The sequence below is a fragment of the Temnothorax americanus genome, unplaced genomic scaffold (genome assembly GCF_048541705.1).
Source record: "Temnothorax americanus isolate GAGA-0224 unplaced genomic scaffold, ASM4854170v1 Scaffold19, whole genome shotgun sequence".
Lineage (NCBI taxonomy): Eukaryota > Metazoa > Arthropoda > Insecta > Hymenoptera > Formicidae > Temnothorax > Temnothorax americanus.
In genome coordinates this window covers 2,580,656-2,603,104 of record NW_027509329.1, presented here as the reverse complement: position 1 = coordinate 2,603,104, position 22,449 = coordinate 2,580,656, and the positions used below count along the sequence as shown (strand labels likewise).

The 22,449-nt window shown below is 33.4% G+C and overlaps 2 protein-coding genes across 3 annotated transcripts; both read right to left on the bottom strand.

The window, feature by feature from the left end:
• Positions 1-1,382: 1,382 nt before the first annotated feature.
• On the bottom strand, positions 1,383-7,843 carry LOC143896676 (peptidoglycan-recognition protein SD-like). Its single transcript, XM_077404656.1, has 4 exons — positions 7,533-7,843; positions 5,257-5,309; positions 3,186-3,335; positions 1,383-2,495 (listed from the first exon to the last, which is right to left on the bottom strand). Exons 2-4 carry the CDS (start codon positions 5,279-5,281, stop codon positions 1,966-1,968), a joined length of 705 nt encoding a protein of 234 aa, XP_077260782.1. The 5' UTR covers positions 5,282-5,309; positions 7,533-7,843; the 3' UTR covers positions 1,383-1,965.
• A 4,719-nt stretch (positions 7,844-12,562) lies between these two features.
• Positions 12,563-20,132, bottom strand: LOC143896670 (uncharacterized). Of its 2 annotated transcripts, none has more exons than XM_077404642.1 (4): positions 19,713-20,132; positions 17,371-17,917; positions 13,457-13,636; positions 12,563-13,102 (listed from the first exon to the last, which is right to left on the bottom strand). In XM_077404642.1, exons 2-4 carry the CDS (start codon positions 17,912-17,914, stop codon positions 12,579-12,581), a joined length of 1,248 nt encoding a protein of 415 aa, XP_077260768.1. In that variant the 5' UTR covers positions 17,915-17,917; positions 19,713-20,132; the 3' UTR covers positions 12,563-12,578. The 2 variants fall into 2 exon arrangements, with proteins under 2 accessions (XP_077260768.1, XP_077260769.1); XM_077404643.1 differs by having other exon boundaries at positions 17,371-17,846.
• Positions 20,133-22,449: the final 2,317 nt, after the last annotated feature.

Genomic DNA, 22,449 nt, shown 5'->3' with positions numbered 1-22,449 from the left:
CCGTGTCTCTTGATATCTTAACATATTTGATAAACAAATTATTACATTGAAATGTGGAAAATAGATTTTTTCGATAACGTCACATATAAAATATCGAATTTTTAAAGTCAAAATTTTTCTTTATATGTTCGGTAATGTGGTTTAATTTTTTTCTAGCGTAAAGATATGCATTTTAATTTTCTCGTACCAAAAAATCAGTTAATTCTTAAGACTTTGGTGTCATGAAAGGAATACCTTAAATTAAGGATTGACTGACTCATACTTGGGATTACCTCGCACAAATCATCGTGCGATCACTATCAACATTAAATTTACAATCAGTCTATAATGACTATAATGACGCTTATTGTTATCGTGGAAAGTGCTTCGCGGAAAGAAAAACTTTATTTGATATACCCTAATGGTTTTCGACGCGTTGTTGACACCACCTGCTGTCAGAGGATGCAACGTTCTGGTACCGAAATACGATCCGAACAAAAGCGGACTCGGATCAAGCAAACTCTACCGGTTATCTTCGTTAATTTTACGACACTGTCAGTCAAAGAGATACTGGCTTCAGCAATGACGACACGCGACTGCCGAAGAACGACGCACCTTAAAAGTGGAAAACGCTCGTTCTCGCTCGCGAGAAGCACAACAATAATATTCCCCTGTTTATATATATTTAAATGATAACACCTAATGGGATTCCCGTGCTGATAGGTATGTATTTTCTCAAACAGGATTTCTGATAACGAGATAAAAAATATTTTTGACGTGTTTAATGTAATCACAACTTGAAGCAGTATAAAAATAAAACAATATTAAGATTAAATAATAATTCCTATTCTCCTTTGTCGAAAGAAATAAGATTGACGTAATATCTTGAGACAAGAGTAACATACATAAATTTAAGTTTAATATTCTTGCGTTTAGACTAAGGCATCTGATATTTATTGGGTACCTATACTTTCCATTTACTGACACAAGTCGACACAAGTCTCGTTCTGTCTTTGTTACTCATTGAATGCCAAGAGAGATAGAACGACGTTTGTGTCGATTTGTGTCACTAAATGGAAAGCACCTATTGTCAGCTTTAATAACCGATAATATCAACATCGAGTTCAAATGCGTTGTTGTATCAATATTTAATTATAAAAAATATATGTATAATGATATGACTAATAATATAATCAGAATATACTCATATAAATCGAAAGCGTAAAGTAAGTTTTTTTTTCGGGAAAATTGATTTTAAAAACTGGAAAAAATATTTTTAAAACATAAATAAATAATATATTCGTTCTATTTGCTTATAAGATAGTTATTTATGTACGGAATGCAAAAGGCTTATGGTGATTTCGGCTTAAAAGCTATTGAGCAGAGATTAAAACATATTTGCATTTTGATATTGTATATGTTTATTTTACATATATGTAATTATATTGATACAGATCGGAGCTAATTACATAATTAATTACGTAATTACCAATTTTGTTATGAGATTCGACCAGCGCAATGTCTTTTGTATCTTCAACACTCAATATTTTTTTATATACATCAGTATTTTCTTCTTTTATTCACTAATTTCCTTGTTCTAATTAAATTTATTGATACCACAAAATCTGCAGAAACTGTTTTCTTGTCATTTTATTGTATTCGAGTGTAAAAAGATTTTTATATTCGGAACGGGAATAATAGACCCGCGATATTTTCAGTTAACTGTTATCTGTGTTGGAATCATATCTAACTGACATAGACAGATGACAACTGCAGATTTAAAGGAAAAAAGGTTGTGAATATTTTCAGACATTGTATTTCATTTACACGTTATAGCCCAGTCAATAGAGACATTTAAATAGAATTAATTCCGGGAAGCAATTTTTTTTTTACTGTTTTGGAGGGTCATGGGTAGTCTAAAACCGGATTTTCGGGATTCTAACCCTGGAGCGTTCGCCGCCATTGCAATCGAGCTAGCAGGAACCTTTAACGTCTAGGCTCGGATGACCAATGAGGCCACTTTATAATTTCATTATATAAGGCATCTCCAGGACTCAGAGTTTTCGAAACTTGTCGGTGACCTAACAGTTTATAGTCGGGCGTAATTTTTCCGGCTCTGACGCCGAACTTTATGAGCTCTTTCGCGGCATTTAATTGCGTTATCGGCGGTACAACCGAATTGAAATCACCGATGAACGCAATACTGATACTTAAGCGCTTATAGGGATCAGAGTGGCCACCGGCGTAATTCCAGCTTCTGCCAAAATATGCGAGGCCGTCGCCTCCGACGAGGAAATTGTAGGAGATATCCACATAATCATTTTTCATTTGATAATCCTGTATGATTCTCAATTCGTTTGCACACTCTACGTAATTGGTACAAAAATTTGACGCGGTGTGACAAATAATTACACGTGATACTGGCAGTTTCAATTTTTCTAGGGATCTCCAAGGCGGCCGTGCAAACCATTTATCCCTGTCGACAATGCATAACGGAGTTTCTGCCCCGTTACTACCTGCAAGTCATGAAAATAAAGTACATATCGTACAAAAAGTTTAAGATATACCATGCAGACAAATTAATTAAAAGCTCTTTAATTTAACACAGAATGTGACAATCTTAATGGGATACATACGCTAATTTATAGCATTGAAATCTAGAACATTACTGTAAAGATTTTTTAATTGATCCTACTAACTATCATTTTTAATTGTCATGAAAATATGATTATTAGTTTTGATCAATTAATCATCAAGACGTTTAGACTATGGGTTTAGGGCTTTCCAAATTGATGTAATTTGGATGCTTATAAATATACATTTAATTTATTGCGAAATATACCTCAGGTTAGACAAACCAAAACCCATGATTGAAACGTCTTGACGATTAATTGATCAAAACCAATGGTCGTATTGTCATGACGATTAAAATTGATAGTCAGTATAGGGTCGATTAAAAAGTCTTTACTGTTAATTGTTCACTGGCAAAGTAAATGTTACTATTTTGCTAGAATATTACTCTTATATACATACATGACAATGCAAAAAATGTGACTCATGGAAAATAAAAAAGATACACTTTTATATAAGCAGATGAATAAATGGAGAAAAATACAAATACAGAATTTAAATTTGCAATCGCGATAAGATAACATTTGCCTCGTATTGCGCTTGCAAAACGAAAAATTTTCCAGATGTACAATTACCCTCGATCGATGAGTTTGAAATTTCCCAAGGGACCCGTGCGTCCTGATGAGTGAAATATTCATTTATGGGCACTACAGCAGGTAGAAATATTGAAACTAGAACGCACGATAAAGCTACATGTTTCCAGAGCCATTGCGGTCGAGACGTCACTAGAATAATTATAAATTGTTGCATTAGAACGATTTGTTTACGAGCTACTTAATATTGTTTGATGAAGTTCATGCACGATTATTACGTCGGAAAGCGGGTGTGTACGAAAGGAATATTATAATTATACCCGGAAAAAAATGATTATATTTGCTTAGATCAAAGTAGATCTGAATTATCAGATATGATCGGATCTGCATTTTTTGTCTATAACTAATCAGATCTGTGCTGATCTGGGTCAGATCCCAGGTAGCACATATTCGTTTCAGAAACGTTTAAAAAATGTTTGTTTGAAACGTTTTGTAACCGGTTTAAAAACATTCTTTTGCTTTATCTAGGAAAAGATAAAAAAAAAGTTTTTTTAACTCTGTTTCTTTATATACGTAAGTAGCGGTCACTCATCCGAGTATAGTACCGCACCTTCGTTGCTTGACTTTGATGATCGAGTGGACAAATTACGATTTTCTGACTCGAATCTGACGCTTCCTTCTTACCGGTATACTTGGCTATAACACATCTTTAATGTGTTCAAAAATCTTGTAATGATATATATATATATATATATATATATATATATATATATATATATAACTGACAAATATTAAAAATAAAATAAAATAAAATTTATATACAATGAATATATTAATAATATTAATTAATATTAACTAACGCTAATTATTATTAATTAATATAATATTTATATTTATATTTATATTTATATAAGATTTGTATATATTTAAAACAATATAATATAAGAAAATTAATATTAGTACCCTATATATAGTATTACGATCTGATTATGTACACATCTAAATTAATCTGATTGGACTTATTTTACGCATATATGTATAATAAGTTCAACTAGATCTATTTAGATCGACATCCCATATATATCTAGTTAGATCTAATTAGATATAAAAATAGATCTGATCAGATGTAATGTGATCTGATTTGATATAATCATTTTTTCTAGGATTCCAAATAGATCTAAATAGATATAGTTGGACCTATTATATACGCAATAAGTCTGTTAGATCTAATCAGATATAAAAATAGATCTGATCAGATATAATTTGACCTAAATTGATGTGATCATTTTTTCCCGGGATTATAATTCTTGTTTGATATCACTTTTCTGTTATTCTATTTCATAATCGAGTAAACATTTTGCGGCATACAATATCTCGCCAATCTATGCCAGAATAGCATAACACGTATGTACAGTGAAATAAAAGTGTCTTTTTTATACTTGTAGCTTCAATTTTTGTGGCGCAATTAAAGTATAACACTTTTCAATCTGAAATATCAACGATGTTAAAACTATATTCTGGAATAGTTTGTGACAAGACCATAAGTCAAAGGAGTTAATGATATAGATGAACTATATATGTAGATATAAACATAATAGATCATATGCACTCACGTATGGATACATATAAGATTCATATGGAAGTATATATATAATTCTATGTGATTATATACAATTATATAGGCGATTAAAATATATTTAAATATATATAATATGTCATATACAATTTGACATATGATTATATATGAGTTCTTATAATTTATATATAAATTATATATAAAAAGCATTTATCCACACGGATTATATTATAATTAATATAACTATATATAAACACAACACATGTGCATTATATATATTACACTTTTAAATTCGGATTATCCGATAGATGGCATCCGATAGGATCGTATTTAAAATTTGACGAACAGTGGTATAAAAACGGTATAAAGAGACACGGCAGTGTCTCACGTTTCACGCCAAACAGCGTCAAGTTATAATATATGGAATAAATCATTTCACTTTTGATTCTACAGCTTTTGAAAACATATACATGAGTAGAATGAGTGTGATAAAAGTATAGTGAAAAGAGTAACTTTTGCTCAGATAAAATTACTTACATCTTGGAGTAGAGCAGTTCGTCATGTCTTATCTTGGCAAATTACAACATCAACTGTAAAAACAAAGTTTATTTTAAAAATACGTATTATACACATTTTATTTAAACAATGAAGGACAACAGCGACGAGCTCGACCGAGGACCATCACTCGTGATCAGTATCCCAAATCGGCGCAGCCGGTTCGTTAAATTAAGGATTGACTGACTCATACTTGGGATCAACAATCGAAAGAATGACCCTAAAAATCGCCTATTTTTGGTCCCGCGATATTAGAACTGAATTGTGTATCAAATGATATCTTATGACAAGACATCAATCACAAAAAATTTTCAAGTTGAGGTGAGAATTGATTCCAGAGATATGGGAGGTCAAAGTAGTCAAAATTCATCAACTCGTCAGCCCGTACGCTTTAAAGCACGAATTTTTCTTTTAGTCCGATAATTTAAAACTGCGTCCCCGGGGGTTTTGCTAGCTGCTGGCAATGAATTTGAAGTCAGATTTTTCACACATACTTATGGATCGATTTACTTAAGGGGGGAGACTCGTCTCTTTGACCCCTTTTTTAAATAATTTTTTATAAAAAACTGAGAGTATTTATTGAATCCTAACAAAATACATGATAATGTTGACGATCAAATGTACAAGAAAAAAATTTTTATAGTAGAAAAAATACTCGCTGCAGCTGCTCGAAGTTGTCGTTTAGATTTTGCGCGGGAGAATGCCCAGGTCCTTGTAATGAACTGAAATCAACGAATCAAAATTTTTTCGTTAAATTATGATCTTCCGATGCGCATGAACCTAAATTTACATTAAAATTTTTATAATAAATATTATTTTTAGCCATTTGTTTGAAAAAAAATCGTAAAATTTTTTTAAAACGTCCTTTATTTAAAAAAAAATTTTTTTTGCTAAATTTAGGTTTATGCGCATCGGAGGATCATAATTTAACGAAAAAATTTTGGTTTGTTGATTTCAGTTCATTACAAGGACCTGGACATTCTCCCGCGCAAAATCTAGACGACAACTTCGAGCAGCTGCAGCGCAGCCATTTTGTATTTTTTGTACTATAAAAAAATTTCTTCTTGTACATTTGATCGTCAACAATATCATGTATTTTATTAGGATTCAATAAATACTCTCAGTTCTTTATAAAAAATTATCAAAGAAAGGGTCAAAGAGACGAGTCTCCCCCCTTAACAAGAAATAGTATATTACACTACAAGGGCAGAAAGTTTGAGATTCCTGCACCTGCAGTTCAGGGCTCTCAAACTTTCTGCCCGTGTAGTGTATACTATTTTTCTTGCTGCCTGGTCGAAAGTACGGAAGAATGACATGTGTGTGTTGAAGATATTGATGCCTGCCCCGACATTTGCGGCACGAGCGAAGCGAGTGCTGCTGGTCGGGGGCAGGCAAGGTGTCAGTTTGCACTATCAATTGTGCTTCCGCATCAAAGTTTTTGGTGACTTCTTCCTCATCTGTTGACTCGCCAGATGATGGTTCATGCATTTTCTTATTTTTATTTTTATTACACTAATCACAATCACTTTCTGAATAGAATTTACTAATAAACATTATCATTGACTAACTGTAAACAAATTTTTAGGTTATACGAGTGAAAGTAAAAGTAGAGGTTGGGGCGATGTGAATTGGGTTTGTGGTAATATTGTGGTAGGGATCTTGTCATATATTGAGTGCCAGTGCACGCAACTAAGTTTTTACTCCCGCTATTCTAGATGGCGCGCATGTAGTTTAAACAAGGCATAAAATGAGACTTTCTGCCGTGGAACCGGGGCCGAAAGTACGTACTTTCGACCGAGGTAGTAAGAAAAAGAAATTAAAAAATTTTTTAAATACATAGTCTGCCATATTAAATCGGCCATTATGAATTTTAAAAATTCATTGTCATCAGCAGCTAGCAAAACCCCCGGGTACAAAGTTTTAAATTATCGGATTAAAAGAAAAATTCGTGCTTTAAAGCATACGGGCCGACGAGTTAATGAATTTTGACTACTTTGACCTCCCATATCTCTGGAATCAATTCTCACCTCAACTTAAAAATTTTTTGTGATTGATGTCTTGTTATAAGGTATCATTTGATACACAATTCAGTTCCAATATCGCGGGACCAAAAATAGGCGAAAAAACCACTGATTTTGAGGTCACTCTTTGTTCGTGCGATCACTTTACCAACACTAAATTGACAATCAATCTATAATGACATGGAGCCGTTATCGTGGAAAGCGCCTCGCGGAAAGAAAAATTTTATTTGATCTTACCCTAATAGTTTTCGACACGTCGTTGACACCATCTGCTGTTAGAGGATGCAGCGTTCCGCGGGAACAGAGTACAATCCGAACAAGAGCGGATCAAGCCACTACCGGTTATCTTCGTTGATTTTACGACACTGTCAGTCAGACAGATTCTGGCTTCTACAATGACGGCACGTGGCTGCCAAAGGAAGACGCGTCTTAAAGGTGGAATTGTGGGAAGCGCTCGTTCTTGCTCGCGAGAATCAAGACGACGAAAAGAGCAGAAAAGCGAAGACTGTAAGAAGCTAATATAGCTTGCACGATATTGCCTTCCGCATGATAGGTATTCCCCTGTTTATATTTGAACGATAACATCTGATAGGATTCCCGTGCTGATAGGTACGTGCCCTTTGAAACCGAATTTCTGATAACGAGACAAATACTCACATAGCAAAATATATCACCAAGATATCTGGAAGATATCTAAATAATAGAATATCTGATTGTGCAACACTTGTCGAGGTATCATGAGAATATCTGAGAGACATAAATCTGCAAGATTATAAAAAGCTATAATAATTTTATCCCAGATATGATATCTGATTCTGCATATACATATATCGGATATCTATATGCCTCATTTAAAAACAGATATGTTATATACAACCCAAATAGCAAGAAGAAAGAAGAATTCTATTTAAATTCTCGATTTATGAAATTAATTCTTTTTTTTAATTTATTCTCTGTTCCAAAATAATTCTTAAGAGTTCAAAAAAAAAATTTATTTTTATGTTACTAATTCTGAGTCTTTCTTCAGATATAAAAGAAGTTCTTTTCACACACAAGAATTCGCAATAAATCAAAATTATGCTTCGATATTATTCCAATATTTTGAATTTTGCCATTTCTGCACTGTATGATATCTCGGAGATATCGCGAAAAATATTAGAGCCAAGTATTTCACAGGTTCGCCTCTTATCCTAATGTGTAAGGATTTTTGCTTACGAGAAGGTACCTGGCGACCTGGCGCATATGTAACCGCGTCACGGCAGCGCATGTTACTAGCGCTCGCTCGAGCAAAAATTTTCTAATTTTCCTCGCGGCGTGTGGCTTTCGCCGGAACGAATCGGTACGGCGTTCAAGTTCTCTCGGACTTATTGCCCGTAGCAACGACCGCGATTTCCCTCGCCGAGCGCCCTGCAGTCTCGCCGGAAAATCTAGTCGACTACGTGACTCTCGGCAGACACAACAGTACCATTCACGTGGTCCTGCTCTCTCTTACTCTGATGATTACCGTCGAGCGCTTACTGTTATTCTTGTTGCACCAATGCCACCATATCCATGCGCTACGCGAAAAATTCACCTTCTTTACACATTGGAAACATCTTAAAATGCGATACGCCGTATGCAGCAGAATATGCTCGTCGATAAATAGCGGTTAGAGTCTTTAGATATCTATATTTGTCAGGTCGCTACGAGATTCTTTCACCATTAAGGCTATTCTACAATTGCGTAAGCGTGGTCGTAAGTGGTTGTAAGAGTGTTGTACGGCGTGGTTGTAGAGCGGTACTGCGGTTGTAAAGCGTGTTGTGGAAGATGGTTGAACTTCATCTTTCACGACTACGCCAGATGTGAACGTAAGAGCCAACCAATCAGAGTGCTGTTACGCGTCATCACGCCGCGCGCTGCTATAATTGTTTTTGTCAAAACAGTAAATACACGTGATCCGAACCGAAGACCGCTATAAAGATCTCAAGAGTCAAGTTATAACATTCTTTCTCGGCATCCGAAAGTATTCTTTTTTTCTATTGTAGTGTTTTTGGTACGTGTTCATCATGGAATACGAGGAAAGTGCTCAGTACGAGGAAGATGAAACTTTTTTAAACTTATTATCGTGTAGAGAATTGATTGGGCTGGTGAGAAGCAACGAGTTATTATGGAAAAAACGATGCATTTCACACAAAGATCAACAAATGAAAAGTTTGTGCTGGACGAGTATCGGAAGTACCTTGACCTCTGTACTTTCCACTGCACTCTGATTGGTTGCTGTAATCAAGTTTACAACGTATCGTTACTTTATTGTAGACTGAACCGTTGTACAACATTCACGACTACTACTACTCCTACTCCTACAACCTTACGCTTACGCAATTGTAGAATAGCCTATAGACTACAACAGTCTGTGATTTTTTATTCTTGATCTCTTCTTTCTCTCATATCAGATAACAAGGAAAAGATTTATACTAACAAAAACTGAACGTCGCAATATCATATCTTCGCCATTCAAAATATTTTACTGCGCAATAAGTTGCGTTCAATCTGGCTGATCAATCATACATATATCTCGTTTATCTAAATCACAGCGGCTTAATTAGTGATGGCGTAACTTTTGATCAGTTAAAATTATTGACATTTTCCGATCGTAGCAAATATAAGTTTATCATATGTTTTAGCTTGACAAATTACAATTACATCAACTGTAAAAACGAAGTTTATCATGAAAGTACATATTTTAACGTACATTTTATTTAAAAATCGAGAACTCGTAGGTAAAATAAAGGAGAAGCTCAATCGAGAAACATTACTCGTGATCGGTATTTCAAATTGGAGCAGCCAGTCGGCAACAATCCGCATTATCCGTTAAATTAAGGATTGACTGACTCATACTTATTGTTAGAATTACCTCGCACAATTCATCGTTCGTGCTGGCGGCAATTACTTTACCGACAATAAATTTACCATCGATCTATGACGACATGCTGTTATGGTGGAAAATGCTTCGCGGAAAGAAAAACATTATTTGATCTGGTCCTAACAGTTTTCGACACGTCATTGACACCACCTGCAGTTGGGGGATGCACCGTTCTGCGGGCACAAAATACAATCTGAACAAGAGCAGACTCCGACCAAGCCACCATCGTTTATCTTCTTGATTTTATGGCATTCGAACAGTCAATTAGATAGATACTGGACTTCAGCGATCCACGCGACTGCCGAAAAACGATGCACCTTGTAGGTGAAAAGCGCTCATTCTCGTTTGCGAGAAGCAACGCGAGAAATAGAATAGTTGAGACCACGATATTCCCTTTCGTACAATAGGTATTCCCCTATTTAATTTGAATGATAACGCCTCGGATTTCTGGGCTGATACGTGGATGGCACCGCGGTCATCAATGTCGCGCACCCATTTAAATCTGAAACAGTAAATAGTCAAGATATCAGTGTAAAGTATGCCACTGATTCGAATCAGTGGCATACTTTACACTGATGTCAGTGACTATTCACTGATTCAGCAGTACACGGAGAAAATTTTATATTAAATTTTACTATGCTGTCGCACCAACTGCGGACCATCAAGACGCCCAAGTTTAAATGCTATAGTCTTATAGTAAAATTACTATGTCCATAGCATTTAATGCTACGATCATAGCATTCAATACTATAATAATGCTATGATAAGGCACCATAAGTAGTGTTTACAATATTAATGGCGAGTTCACACAACATGCAGATTTCGAGATAATTGTAGTGACGACTCCGCCCCGGTCTCCCCTACTTTGTTAAAAATTAGGGGAGACCAGGGACAAAAGTAACGCGTGATAAACGTAACAAACGCAATTACTAAAAAAAATAATATTCCTGTACGAATCTATCTGCTGTTATATAATGTCTTTTAAACTCCTCCCTCACCTCAGTAGCGCTCGAAGCTCTGTCATGAAAAGTTGTGTGTCGATGTCGTAAAAACACGGTCAAAGTAAAGTAGAGGTTTAGCAACGTCTGTTTAAAATAATTAAAAATATTCAGAACTATTTAAAAAAAAGTATTTTAAGAACTAAAACATTACGCTACATTGATTATATCATTATATGTTTATTCTTTTATTTTACCTTGTTAAACTCGATCTTCAGCTCTGTTACAACCAGCCCTAGGAGTAAGGACAATTGTAACAAATTTCGATCTTTGTAAAATTTGATTTTTCTACGTAATTATAAAATGTGGATAAATTTTATCTATACTATAATGTAAGTAAATAATGTATTTACCTTATGAAAGGGAAAAAGTTTATATATAAACAAGCAAATCGAAGATATCAACATAAATGAGAAAATTGTTACGTTTGTTCCTGGTCTCCCCTATTACATATATGTATGTGAGTATACAAGTATAATCGAGAGAAGCGACTAAAGCACAGGTGAGAAGTCATTTCTCGGAATATGTATCTCGATAATTATTTGCATAATTACTAATTTTATTATGAGATTCGACCAGAACAATGTCTTCTGTATCTTCAACACTCAATATTTTTTATACATGTGACTTTCCCTTCTTTTATTTACTAATATTAATACCACAAAATCTACAGAAACTGCTTTTTTGTCATTTTATTGTATTCGAGTGTAAAACCATTTTTATACTCGGAACGGTAATAATAGATCCGCGATATTTTCATTTAACTGTTATCTGTACATGTCAGAATTATACATCCAACTGACATAAACAGATGACAATTGCAGATTTAAAGGAAAAAAGGATGTGAATATTTTTATACATTGTATTTCATTCACAAGTTAAGGCTCCAGTTCACTTACTGCTGTCATCTTGAATTGATGACATCAGAAATGAGAAAATTAGGTATCATGAAAATTCTTGCGACGTACATTAGAGTAAAAATGTTTTTCAATAAGATAACGTTTGGGGTAATCGATAGAATAGACTTGTAAGATATATATCAACTTCTTTTTTGTTTGGGTAATTCACGTATGTCGAATTGAATCAATGCCTAATCAAAAATGAAAACAAGCCGTTTAACAGCTGCCGAATTGAAATAAAAATATTTGCTTTACATATTAAATTATAACAAAATAGTAGTCTTTGGTATATTTTAACACTACGACAATTATTTTAAATAAAAAAACACTGCGTTGAAACAAAAAATACGCTGTATATAGGTCACAAAACTAATTCAGTTTTTTCATGTCATTTTTCGCATTTTTTAGTTCACGATTTTGCCAGGTGTAACGCCGTGTGTATAATGTCAACGCGGACTTTTGGAAATCGAGCTAGCAGGAACCTTTAAAGTCTAGGCTGGGATGACCAATGGGGCCACTTTTTAATTTTATTATACAAGGCATCTCCAGGACTATCAGTGCTGGGCTTAACTTGTCGGTGACCTAACAGTTTATAGTCACGCGCAATTTTTCCGTTTTCCACGCCGATTTTTATGAGCTCTTTCGCGGCATTTAATTGCGTTATCGGCGGTACAACCGAATTGAAATTACCGATGAACGCAATACCGATACTTAAGCGCTTATAGGGATCAGAGTGGCCACCGGTGTAATTCCAGCTTCTGCCAACATATGCGAGGCCGTCGCCTCCGACCATGAAATTGTAGGCGATATCCGCATAATCATTTTTCATCTGATAATCCTGAATAATTCTCAATTCGTTTGCGCACTCTGATTGCGTGGTACAGAATGCTGTCGCAGTGTGACAAATAATTACATGTGATACTGGCAGTTTCAATTTTTCCAGGGGTCCCGGCGGCTGTGCACCCCATTCGTCTCGCTCGACAATGCGAAACTCTGTCTCGTTATTACCTGCAAGTCATGAAAATAAGATACATATCGTACAAAAAGTTCAAGATATACCATGCAGCAAATTTATAGTTAGAAACTCCTTAATTTAACACCGATTTGGCAATCTCAACCAGACGCATATGTCAACTTTAACATTAAAATCTAAAATATTACTCTCATATATAAGAATGCAAAAAGTTTTAAAATATATGACTTGTGGAAAGTAAAAAGAGACATGCTTTTAAATAGACTAATAAATAGAATAAATACAAATATATAATGTAGGAGACAGATTTTAAGTTTGCAATCGTGATAGATACCATTTGCCTTCGTGTCGCGCTTGCATAACAAAATATTTTCTAGATGGACAATTACCAGGGGGAGATGAGGTTGGAATATTCGATGTGGTTGGTGTGTTTGGTGTGGGTGTTGTGGACGCATCGTCCGGATCACGAGTCACTAAATGTACAGTTATGAACACTATAATACCCAGAAGTATTAAAGCTACGCACAATAAAGCCATGTGCCATTTCCACGTCCAGAGCCATTGTGTCACTAAAATAATTATAAAAAGCTATATTAGAACGACAATTTTACGAGCTACTTAATGTCGTTTGATGAAATTTATTCGCAATTATTATAACGGGTAGCACTGTGTACGAGAGGCAGCGATCGGCAAAAAAAAATTTTCATTTTTTATTTTTTTTATGTCAAAGCAATCATTAATAAGCCAAAATACAATATTAAGTGCCAAAAAAATTAAAAATATTTTTCAACTTATTTTTATTTATCTAACAATTTGTAAATAATTTCAAAAAAAGATTATTTCTACAAAAATTATTAATGTGTAACATTATTTTTTAATTCTTAGAAAATTTAATAATAAATCGAGAATTATAACTAATTTTTCAAAAATAAATAATTAAATAAAAATAATTTTTAATATTTTCCAAAAAATTAGTAATTAAATAAAAATATTTTTTAATTTTTCAGAAAATTAACAATTAAATAAAAATAATTTTTTATCCTTGACTCTGAAACAAGGTGTCTTGGCAAAAACAAGCATGAACATGAGGTAACTGACAATATTACAATCAGAGATACTAGGCAAGACAAAGGGAACATCATAAAGTTCTTGATTATACTTATTTTACACATTAATGATAAAGCGAAAAATTGTTTTAAGAATGCCAACATTCTTTGAACAACTAAAAAAATAATTGTGAAGATTTGTGAGAAAATATATCTATTAATTAACCTAGTCGATATTTATTAGATTATATTAATAAGTATAAGTTGTTGTTCTTAAATTTTCCTTCTCTTTGAGTGTGCATATAACATACAATTTTTGTAAATATATGAATGTATTCAAAGTTTCAATTTTATATTCAGAAGTACTAAATAAAGCGAAGTCAATGATTAAAAAATTATATTTGTTATCACACAGTTATTATTAAATCAGTCAACACGGTAATAAATGTGTACATATTTGACTTACAAGAATAATTTATTAATTATTACTTACATATTAATATTGTATAAACGTATCAGCAGATACAGCGTATTTATTCTTCAAGTTTTCAATCAAGATTATTTATCATCTCTCATTGATGTAATGCTCTTTAAAGCTCCTGGTCCCTGAGCCGAAAACTCCGCGTTGACGGTGACGACGTACCGTCGCGGTAGAAATAAGAACTCTCTCCAATGGAGAATAAGCGAGAAATGTTGAGAATTGACACGTTGAGAATTCTTACGTAGTATTTCCAAATAAAAAGATATTTGCTTAAAATAACACTACAGATCACTTCATCACACTTTAAAAATACGCCAAGTTGAAGTTAAGTCTACTCCTTTCTCTTGACAATTAATAAACAGCCGTAAAATGAATATAATACGAAATCTAGTCATGCGCCTGCGCACGTATCACATTCGTTTTACGGCTGTTTATTACTATCAAGGAAAAGGGGTAGACTTAACCTCAACTCGGCGTATTTTTAAAGTGTGCTGAAGTGATCTGTAGTGTTATTTTAAGCAAATATCTTTTTATTTGGAAATACTACGCAAGAATTTTCAACGTGTCATTTCTTACTTCTTCTCACATTCCAACATGGCCGCGACGAGTACCCAGGAGCCTTAAATGTGCCCAAATTATTTAAGAGAATCACGTGTTTTCTAAGTAAATAATACTATTTTTTTTAGCGACACTTGAATAACACTTTATAATTATTTTTAATTCAAAATTCTCATCAGTTAATTTATTAAATTTAGGTAAATTAAACATTGTAGCGTAACTAAAAAATCTTTCTACTGGTGCAGAAGATGGTAAAGGTGTATTAAATTTGAGAAAAACTTTCTTAACAATAGGATATAAATTAAGTAATTCGAGATCATTCCTACTTTCAGTACTAAATTTCTGAATAATTGCTTCTACATCAGAGGCCCCAAAAGTTTCGACTACATCAGGTGTATCATGATCACATGTAAAGTCAAAAAAATCATCCTCAGCTACGCTATCATCTTTTTTCTTATCTTCAACTCTACTCGACACAGAAGCAAGTGCTTCTTTTATTGCTACTATAACATTTGCTTGCACTGAGCGACTTAAACAATTGAGCCAGTTCAATTTAAATTTAGGATGTGAAGCTGCTGCTACAGCGCTAATCCGTCCTTCATTTTCAACATCAAAAATTGGCTTATCCAAACACTAACTTTTTACAAAATTGTAACTTTATTTTTTGATAAGCCAGTAATTTAGTCTTGACGGATATGAGTGTAGGAAACAGGTATAGCGTAGCATAAGACCGCTAAACCAATGAGCATCCAGTATAAAGTCGCCATATTAATTTACATAAGATTGGTCCAGCCGGTCCAGCGGTCTTATGCTATGCTTATGCAGCCTATGCAATTTTGTGCGCGATGGCCTTAAGAGAGAGCAAGAGACCATCGTCAAATTATAGTTCATCTAGTAATTGCAAATTTTCCCAAAAGACACGAATTTTCAGTAGGAAAAAATTATTTAGTATAGTTAACGTCATCGTTTCTTTTCTACTGCAACTAATGTACTTTTAAAAACGAATACTTTACAAATTAATAAATGCTAATTTTCTAAAAAATTAGTAATATATTTTTTAATAATTATCTATTAATTGTTCAAATAATTTACTTTTTAAAAATTACTAATTTTTTAAAAAATTAAAAATATATTTTTTTCTAAATGTAATTTTTTTAAAAACTGACAATTTATTTTATATAATTGCCAATTTTTAAATTATGAGCAATATATTTCTGATTATTTATTAATTTTTTAAACAGAGTATTACATTTTTAATTAATTATAATTATTTTAAATTTAGAGCTTAGTATTTTATTAATTACCAATTTTTTGTTAATTAAAATTAAAAACATTTAAATTTTTTATTTTTGATTAATTAAAAATAATCGCCGAAATCATAACTAAAAACAGAATTTTTGCCGATCACTGACGAAAGGGATATATTATAATTACATAAATCCTTTTGCGTAAAGCATTATAATTCTTGTTTGATGTCACTTTTCTGCTAGTTTATTCACAATCAAGTAAACAATTTGCGGCATGCAATATCTTGCCAATCTATCGCGTCCAGATAGCGACACATATATACTGTGAGATAAAAATAGCTCTTTTATATTTAGCTTTAATTCTTGTGCCGCAACTAAAGTGTAACAATTTTTAATCTAATAATCGTCGACATTGAAACTATATTCTGGAATAGTTGTGACAGGACCATTAGTCGAAGTAATTAATTATATTTTAACATATCGGCTATTTTTCCGAAAACGTTCATGCTCTGGTTTAGATACGCAATACGAAGTGTTGAAATGCATAAATATAAAATGTAAAGAAAAGAATTTGATTTTATAATGTCTCTGAAATTACCAAGTAATTATTGCGTTCTACTAACGCCGTATTTAAAATTTTTAGGACAAAGTATATTTTTTTTATGAGGAAATATATTAGAGTAATGTCTTGTTGCGATGATATCGATAAAAAGTATATTATATTTAATTTATAATATAGTTAGCATATTTATATTATATAATTCAATTTCGAAGGTTGCGATTTATAATTTTTTACATAAAACTGTATTTTATATATAAAACTGTTGTTGAAACTTATGAGAGATCTGTTCCTTTTAGTTATCCGATGATTTTATGCTTAAACATACGAAAAGAAACAAGTATAAAAAAACTATTAAAACCAAACAGCAACGGGACTAAACAATATATTGCGTTGTACGATTAATTATTACCTTTATTTAATTTAGTATTTTGCGGAAAGATGCATCCGTTTGGAGCTTCGTTATCTTTACTCGTCGACAAATGCGAGGTATTGTCGCAGACGCTGCTGGCGTCATGTTTACTCACATCCTGATTAGGAGTAGGATTCGTGTAAACAATCTGCGTAACAGGACAATTATTGTAGCAGGTCTTGTTAACCAGACGCACATTCTTCGAGTTCTGCACTCGGACATTGTCGAAAATCGGCTGATTAGCGTTCGGTAGGACCGCTATATCGCCATTCGTGTTGAAGGCTGGTTGCAGCTGAACGATGGTCGACGATACCGGCAGATTCGTGATCCAGCCGTCTTCTTCGACATCCGTCTCCTCTTTTTCGACGTCATCGTCGTTTACGTCACTGCACTGTGTAGAGGAATCTTCAATGCTACCATTGCCCGGAGCGACGACCGCGGTTTCCCTCGCCGAGCGCTCAGTCTCGCCGGAAAACCTGTCGACCGCGTGACAATAAGCGTCGAGCGCTTGCTGTTGCTGTTGCACCAATACCACCGTATCCATGAGCTACGCGAAAAATTTACCTTTTTTTTATATCGGATACGTCATAAATGCGATACGTCGCATGCAGCTGAATATGCTCGTCGAAAAATAACTGTTAGAGTTTTTAGATATCTATATTTGTCAGGTCGCTACGAGATTCTCTTTCACCATTAGATTATAACAATCTGGGTTCATTCTTTGTCTCTTCCTTCTCTCATATCAGATAACAAAAGGGAAAGATCAGTTTGAAAACGTAATTTTTTTTTAATAATATAAGATTTTTTAAACAGTTTAACCGTTTGCAAAGAACTACGCCTTGTATCTTAAAAATCCAAAGATCGCCGTTCGATATATTTAAAGCACTCAAGTAAACATTCTTGCTAGATCTGTAATTTCGTTTAGATATAAATTTTGTTTAGTTAAAAAGAATTACTACGTTTTTTCGAGTTCTTGTAAAATTTACAAAAGAACTTAGATATATACTGAATCATGTTTAAAGTTTACTAATTGGTGAAACCGGTTATTAGTATACGTTGAATAAAATCGATGAAAAATGTAACAGTGCAGCGTTTCTAATCGACGGCTGTCGGATGTGCCTGTATTTTTATTACATAGAGCAATAGAATGCTTTAATCAAGAAAATTATGTTGACAAAACGTAAATGCACAAATTAATAAAATCAGTGATCGTGGAGCGGCATTGCGATAAACGGTGTAATGATAAGAAGCTTAAATAAATTAAAATAAATGATAAGAATTTAAGCTTAAATAGATTAAAAATAAAATTCGATAAGTTAAATATATATTATCTGGTATGGAAAATTTATTCAAACTTCGTCCGTTAATAAAACAAGAAGAACTATACCGTTATGCGTGCTGCATACGGTGTAAATCGCATTTATGCATTTTACACATAGCGGATAATTATTAATTATATTGTAAATCGATACAAATTATATGCGTACATTAAATATATCCTATGTGTATTGCTAATTCAGTGGATAAATTCTTCAATGTCTTCAAAATGTCTAAAAATCATGCCGTTTGGGTCATTAAGAATATTCTTAATACGAAAGCGAACGCACTATATATATCTGGTTAATGTACGCCATTGTACTTTTTTTGCGTCTTTTATCTTACATCGTTATTTTATAAATTAACCGTCGCGACCAATTCGAAAATTTTCCAGTACAATTATTGTTCTATATGTATGTAACTCAATATAATAATAATATATTAATTATTTAAACTCCGTTTTTACAGATTATGGAGATTCACGCCGATCAAAATAGTATATGTTTCGAATAGAATGTATGTATATGATAAAAGAACGGCGAAGAGAAAACGATGAGTATCTTTCATAAGAAGCAGAACATCTACAACGAATTGATTTCTTTATGAACAAATTATGGACATTGATTATACTAGCATAAACTGAACGGAATATGTTGCATTTAATCTGACTGATCAATCATATTTTGCTTATCTACATCACAGTGACAAATTTTTAATTAGTGATGGCGTCACTTTTAATCAGTTAAAATTATTGACATCCGCCGATCGCAGCAGGTATAACAATTCGTCATGTTTTAGCTTGACAAATTGGAACATCAACTGTAAAAACGAAGTTTATCATGAAAATGCATATTATAAAGTACATTGTATTTAAATCGAAAACTCATAGGTAAAATAAAAGACAAGCTCAATCGAGAAACATCACTCGTGATCAGTATTTCAAATCGGCGCAGCCGGTCGGCAATAATCTGCATTATCCGTTAAATTAAAGATTGACTGATTCATATACTTATTGCTAGAATTACCTCGCACAATTCATCGTTCGCGCTGGCGGCGATCACTTTGCCCCAACACTAAATTTACACTCATTGTCAGTCTATAATGACATGGAGCCATTATCGTGAAAAGCACTTTGCGGAATAAAAAGCTTCATTTGATCTGGTTCTAACAATTTTTGACACGTCATTGATACCACCAGCAGTTGGGAGATGCACCGTCCTGCGGGCACGCAGGATGCAATCTGAACAAGAGCGGACTCTGATCAAACCATTATCGTTTATCTTCGTTGATTTTATGACACTCTGACGATCAGTTAGATAGATATACTGGCTTCAATGATAAGGCCACGCGAGTACCGAAAAACGCGCCTTAAATTGGCTGTGGATTCGTGGAAAGCGTTCTCGTTCTCGCTCGCGAGAAGCAAAACGAAAAATAAATAGGCTAAGACCGGAAACTGATATAGCGTGCACTATATTCTCTTTTGTACAACAAGGATTCCCGTATTTAATTTAAATGGTAACATCTCGGATTTTCGTGTTGAGATACGTGGATGGCCCCGCGGTCATCAATGTCGCACCCAATCTACGTCACTGCAGCGTATTAGAGTAAAGTTACCGTAATTATAAATCCGAGATTATGTTGTGTATATATATATATATATATATATATATATATATATATGTATATGTATATGTATATTTCGGAAGTGCGGACTTGTTTTTATAAAAAAGAATAAATTTTACTGTCGCATGCCGCTTGTCAAACATTCACTGACAATTGATTTGTCGATGGAAATAATGGAATCAAAGCACGAGTAATGGCGGCATTATCTCCGTTCAATTCGACAAAGAATAGACTGCTGTAGCGTTATCTTGTTGAATGAGCTTGGAAATCTGTAGCTCCACTCATTGTCTCTTTCCCTCAACCACAACTGTTAACCACATAGCTGTGGCATGCATGTGTGTGCGATAACGTCGCTTTAGACAATTTTTATATAATCTTTTCTATGAAGCCGAACGGACTGGTATCTTTACTTCGATGGCCAAAGATTTCTATAACATTAGTTGCATACACGGGACATATCCATATTATTCTTATTATATAATTTTTTGCAATTTAAGACAAGTGATTAGTGTTTTGCGCTAATTATATATCGTGATATTTGTCTTTAATTATAAAGAGGCAGTGTATTTAAAAAGAATTCAGTGCTCTCGTAGAGAAGGTCTTTCTAAATAGAAACAAACTTATAATCACGCAGTTTTATATTATATATACAATTTATATTCCTTAAAACCAAAATTTAAAAAACACTGTTTTAAGAGACAATTTTCCATATCTTTGAAAAAATCTAGTAGCATGAGAACCATATATTAGATTCTTTTGGATACAATGAGATTATATAAATTGCATGCCGAGATGTCAGTATTATACATGTTGATATAAAATAATATCGATTATTTAATAATAATATTACTAAATAAAAATAAAGTATTATATTCAATAATAATATAGAGTAGGTACTGATCCTACATGAATATTCGAAATAACTGTAGTAAATCGAATAAAATAAATGAAAAAACATGTAATTAAAAACTTGTTGACAATGGTTTCGTATAATATTAATAAAGATATATGTTTGGGGGGGGAGGGAATATATTGATTTTATAAACTAGAAAAAATATTTTTATGAGACATAAAATAATAATATGTTTTTTCCCCATTTGCTTAAGATAGATATTTTTATACGAAATGTAATATTTATATAGTGATATTTATATGTATATTGATTTTGATTTGGAAGCTTTTGAACTGCGATTAAAACTTATTTGCATTTGATATCGTATGTATTTTATACATATGTAATCGTGGCTAAAGATAATTTATGCATGCTTTACTGATATGCTTTGTTAAAAATTATTATATATGTATGTGGGTATACAAATGCAATTGAGATTTACTCTCTTGCGATAGCTTCTAAGAATTTAATCGTGATAGCAATTGATGCACAGGTAAAGTCGTTTCTCGGGAATATGTATCTTGGAAGGAATTATATTGATTTTAGGATTTAGCGAAGATAAAGAAGATAAAACTGAAGATAAATTAATAACAGTTAATAATTGTTAGAAAAGAAGTTTGAAAAAAGTACGATACAGCACATGAAAGCAATCGCTAATTAAAAGGTAATTATGCATAAAAAGACCCCACCTGCCGATGACCTTGACTTTGACACATGTTGTCAAGGTCACCCTCCTGAGTGACCTTTAGAAGTTTTTAACCGGCGGTCGGTATTTGTTAAAAAATTAGTAACAAAAAAAGTTTGGAAAATATAGCATCTATTTTGAGTATTGGAAGGCATAAATGACTAATATATATGTCGAAATAGTTCACGCATACACTTTTCACGCAAACCGAGGATCACCCACACCCCCCCATGCTTTCGGGGGAGGTGCGGTAGCCCCAAAATAGTTCACGCATACACTTTTCACGCGAACCGAGGTTTACCCATACCCTCCCCTGCTTTCGGGAAGGTGCGGTAGCCCCGAAATAGTTCACGCATACACTTTTTACGCGAACCGAGGTTCACCCACACTCCTTTCCTGCTTTCGGGGAAGGTGCGGTAGCCTCGAAACAGTTTACGCATGGGTTAGTTGACGCGCTTTAAACAATTAAATACTTTTAAAGCGCGTCATCTAACCTATGTAGATTAGTGACGCGTTTTAAACAGTTAAACTACCTATATAGTATGATATAGTATATCATACA